This window comes from Callorhinchus milii, unplaced genomic scaffold, assembly GCF_018977255.1.
Source record: "Callorhinchus milii isolate IMCB2004 unplaced genomic scaffold, IMCB_Cmil_1.0 Scaffold2, whole genome shotgun sequence".
In the NCBI taxonomy this organism is placed as follows: Eukaryota; Metazoa; Chordata; class Chondrichthyes; order Chimaeriformes; family Callorhinchidae; genus Callorhinchus; species Callorhinchus milii.
The window spans coordinates 113,513,946-113,518,532 of record NW_024704743.1 but is presented as its reverse complement, the minus strand read 5'-3'; the positions used below and the strand labels follow the sequence as shown (position 1 = coordinate 113,518,532).

At 37.9% G+C, this 4,587-nt stretch overlaps 1 protein-coding gene across 1 annotated transcript; it reads right to left on the bottom strand.

The window, feature by feature from the left end:
- Positions 1-452: 452 nt before the first annotated feature.
- Positions 453-3,845, bottom strand: LOC103174562 (transcription factor 21). The gene is made up of 2 exons (XM_007886973.2): positions 3,297-3,845; positions 453-644 (listed from the first exon to the last, which is right to left on the bottom strand). Exons 1-2 carry the CDS (start codon positions 3,771-3,773, stop codon positions 558-560), a joined length of 564 nt encoding a protein of 187 aa, XP_007885164.1. The 5' UTR covers positions 3,774-3,845; the 3' UTR covers positions 453-557.
- Positions 3,846-4,587: the final 742 nt, after the last annotated feature.

Sequence of the window (4,587 nt, the reverse complement as noted above, 5' to 3'; positions counted from 1 at the left end):
AGAGAGACAAAGCAAAGACAAAGGGAGAGAGAAGAGTGGAAGAGAATGGCAGGCACAATATTTAGTATGATATAAAGTGTCAGCATAATTCCTGATATAACACTTTTTTTAGTTAGCACCATATCTGCAGTTTACGTGATGTCCAATTATTTGCAGTATCTGCTTATCCATAAGATCAATCCCAATTAGTGTGGATTATAGACTCTACTGCATACAGTAATGTTCATACATGGCCCACATTAAGTATCCACTGTACATCTCCCAATTACCAGACATTCTTGTGTTAAACTTCTGCTAGTATAGAGGTCAGTGCATCAACATAGTGTATTTACACCTAATTTCCTTTTGTTCAAAATACTGTGACAGAGGTTCGTCCTGCAAAGTATGTGGTTAAAAAATGAAAAAAATTGATGAACAACAGCTGGAGAAGGCAGCAGGACTGTTGGGATCGGAACAGTGCTGGGACTGGACCATTGGTTCACACTGTATCACAAACAGTTTGACTAATTCCTTGAACCCACTTCTCCGAGGCTTTCTCCTGGAGCTCCCTCAAGCTGCTATACTGTGGTCCCACACAGGATGGAAGTGGCAGCAAGGTCTTTGCTGTCTGTTTCTGGTCTTCCTGACACCACGAAAGGCCATGTCTAAAAAAAATAAAGTTTGAAAGAGAAATATGTATGTGAGCATTTATTAGCTCTGATTAACATTCATATCAACTAGTGAACACCTTTAAAATGACTGTAGCAACAACAACAACAAAATTACATTTGTATAGCGCCTTTCACGTCGGAAGGACTTCTCAAAGCGCTGGAATAAAGCTGCTAAGTTTTTTTTGCCACAAATTTACCTATACATTCTGGTCAGTTCTTCTATTCGGTATCAAAACTCATGAACTATAACATTCAGCAAATAAAGAGTGAAATATTAAACAAGAATGACATATGTTTCATCAATGTGCTGTATCCAGTAAATTTGATATTACGCAATTGGTAAATAAAGACAATATTAATATTGAGGTAAATAATATCATGAATCATAAATAATGCAGTATGCAATTGTCAAAATACATATTTTTTGTCTATAGCTATGTAGAAATCTCTGAAGGAGATTTACACTGTGTTAAATGTATAGGAATGCAGTAATAGATCAGAGTGATATTTTGTAGCAAATCCCACAGGAATGATCATATGATTTGTTAGCACTAAAATGATTCACATTGAAAGCTAGCAACCATTTCTCATCAGATAATAATTACGACACAATAATAATAATTACGACATACATTCTGAAATGCATTTTCTTTTTTTGATAGAGGGAAACTTTTGTGACATTTTGTTAAAACTAATCACCGAGGTTTAGTATTTTAAAAGTTGAATTAAAAGAAAGGAATTCCAATCATCAAATAATTTCCCACTTGGTAAAAGCCTTTTATTGCTTCCAATTTACATGTGCATATTTCATGCCTGATCAATGGGATTCTCATTTGTTTAAGAAAATAAAACCTCTGTGTCTTTTGAAACTTTTCTTGATTTTGCAATAAAAAACTATAATTTTTTTTAAAAATCTATCAAAAAAACTCTTTTAAAAAAGCGTTTTTCCTNAAAAAAAACTACTGCATTTGACAATTAACTATGTGTTCAGCTATTTGAATCACATTCTGACTTTTGCCAACACAATTCCAGAAAGCGTCTGCGTTCATTCCTGTAAGATTTGAAGCTTGATTGAAATTGTTTAGTACCAATACTGCACAACTAAAATAAAGTACACACTTTAAAAGGTCCCAGCTATTGTAACTATCCTTCAACTTGCAACAGATTTGCATATAAAGTCATACAACATTTTTGAATCTAAGAAGCTGCACATATGCTGAATTTGTATTTTAAAGCTTATATTTAAATGTGATTGATTTGGAAATAGTGATCCCTGGTAAGTACTATGTTAAAGTTGCTATCTACTCCTATGATTTATACTGAACTATAAATGTTTACTACCCTCTCCAAGTATCATTGACATTTGTTTTCAAACAGATACAAAGTTGTCATTAATTCTTTCCAGTTAACCACTTTTTTTCGTGTTAACACCATGGACGACAGACGCACATTAGGTTCGAGCAATTTGTCAGTGATGCAAACTGAATTTACAAAAGAAGATTCATCTGCAAAGTGCTTATTTCAAGCAGCTAAAATCGAAATATGTTCGTGTCACCAACATTGGCGAGGCTGAAACTCACGAATTGGTACAATTGTTCTTGGAGACAGAAGGTTAATTCACCTGATGTTACTCCTGTGTTGATGTTTAAACTGTGTGTAAAGAGGGGAAGCTGAGATGGTAACGCAGACACCTTTGCCAGAGTCTCAGTGATATCAAAAAACCTGTCCAAGCGGAAGAACTACATTTGGAAAGTGTACAAAATAGTAAGTACCAGGTTCACTTTACACCAGGAAGTGTCACCTGAATGGTATCTGAGAGATGAAGCTAATCTCTTCCCTTCAGCTGTATGTTGGTCTCAGGTCTCTCGTTAAAACCTACTTGAACTAACTTTTGCACCATCAAGATTTACTAACAGGCGAAAGAAAGCTTTCCGTATTTCCCAATTATCGGGAAAATACAGATTTTTTTTTACTGAAGGCGGTATTTTTTGTCTTAGAAAATAATAACATTTCTGCATTTTTTTTCTGGGGGGGAAGAGAGAATGCATTCATCTTTTTACCAATTTTTCATTTGTATGAGACTTGTCAAATTGGGAAATCGGTTTGATATTCGGAGAGTTGGGTAACTGTTTATGTGATTGTAATAAATAGTTAATACTTTTTCTATTGAGGGATCAAGTCATTCTTTACTTAAAGGAACCTAACCAATAATGATGTATTTGTCCATTTCTGAGATGACATCAAATGGTGAGTTGTCGCTATTATTATTTATTATTATTATTTATGCCTCAGGGATACACGTCTCACTAAACGGCACAACACAGCTGTCTTATATTCGTCTTAATTTATGAAAAAAAATACGTTTCATGTCGCAATTAACCCATCGTTTAGTGTTGATTTAAGATTTGTTCTGGGCAAACGTCCACTTTGCTGGTTACCCGTTAAACTGCTACTGAGAACGTGACATTCACATTATAGACCAAGAACATTGTCAGGTGTCTTCCTAAGTGTTTTACATACACAATTCAGTTTGCATGATATATATATATTATATATCTATAGCGTACAGAAGTCGTTGGGGTGATTGCACCTCACCAGTGTGGGTTATACTATACATTTACACTTATCCGCAATTTTTTTTCTTACCAGATTCACGGGATGGACGTATCCATTTTCGTATTTATCGTCCGCTAATATTTGCCTGAGATGTGCGATGTAGCTGGCGGCCAGCCTGAGGGTGTCCAGCTTGGAGAGCTTGGTGTCTGGTGGCACCCAAGGAAGGCTGGTCTTTAACCTGGAGAAAGCTTTGCTCAGGACCCTCATCCTGGCTCTCTCCCTGGCGTTAGCAGCGTTCCTCTGTGACTGTTTCTCCTCTTTGCCGGCTCTGCCTCTGCCTCTGGATCTGCCTCTGGCTCTGGCTCTGACCAGTTGCTTTTTCCTGGCATTCCCTCCTGGCCTCTTCCTCTTGGAGCTGCAGTCTGAGCTCGACCCCTCGGTATTCTCGGCCGAGCTGTAGAAATCGGCGTCGGTGGATTCGTGTTTCAAGCCGTTGCATTGCAGGAGGAGCCCTCGGATCTCCATCGCCTGCATGTCCTCACACTCACTGATGGACCCGGTAGACATGGTGCATCGACCTTCCAGACTCTGCAACTGAATCTCGAGTAAGAAGCCCTTTACTCCCTCAAACCCATTAAATACCACCCTCCCTCCCCCAAAAAAAATCACACACGTAAAACTCCCTTTTGTCAAGAATATAAACTCCACCTCCCAGTGAGTTGGATGCTCTTTTACTATCATTTTGAAACAGAAAGTATCCAGTGTCCACTCCATGTGGATGTAACCATTGGAAGGAGGGGTGACATGGGCTCATGTCCACCATGGCAGCCAATGGACAAAAGCGCTAAAAAATAGATTAAGCCTCTTTAAAAGGTAATAACGTTTATTGATCCTTCCAATTGTGACTTTTGTTTTGTTTTTTTACATTGAATGCAGGAGCCTGAATGTATGATGGATGGTGTAGGGTTCTCTACCCGTTCCTCGATGGTAGCTTCCAGCAGAGCTGGGACCTGACTTGGAAACTCTGGATCAATTGGTGTTAAATAAAGAACTATTAAAGGTCCCGTTAGTTTGCTTTGACCACAAGCCACAGCATCCTCCTGGCGAGGGGAGGACAGGTGGTTCCCATCTCTCCACCCACTACTTAATTAATGGGTTTCTAAGACCGACACCCAATAAATAAAACTTACTGCAATAACATCTACAATAACCCGCAATAGATGTGAATGTATTTTGTCAATGTATCCACAAAATGTCGAGGCAATTCACTTTACAGTTTTTTTGTGCTATGAGACATCTCAACGACGTGATAAAGTCTATAAAATGCAAGGATTGTTATTATTATTAATACATAAACACAAGAAGTAAAATTGAGCAATAA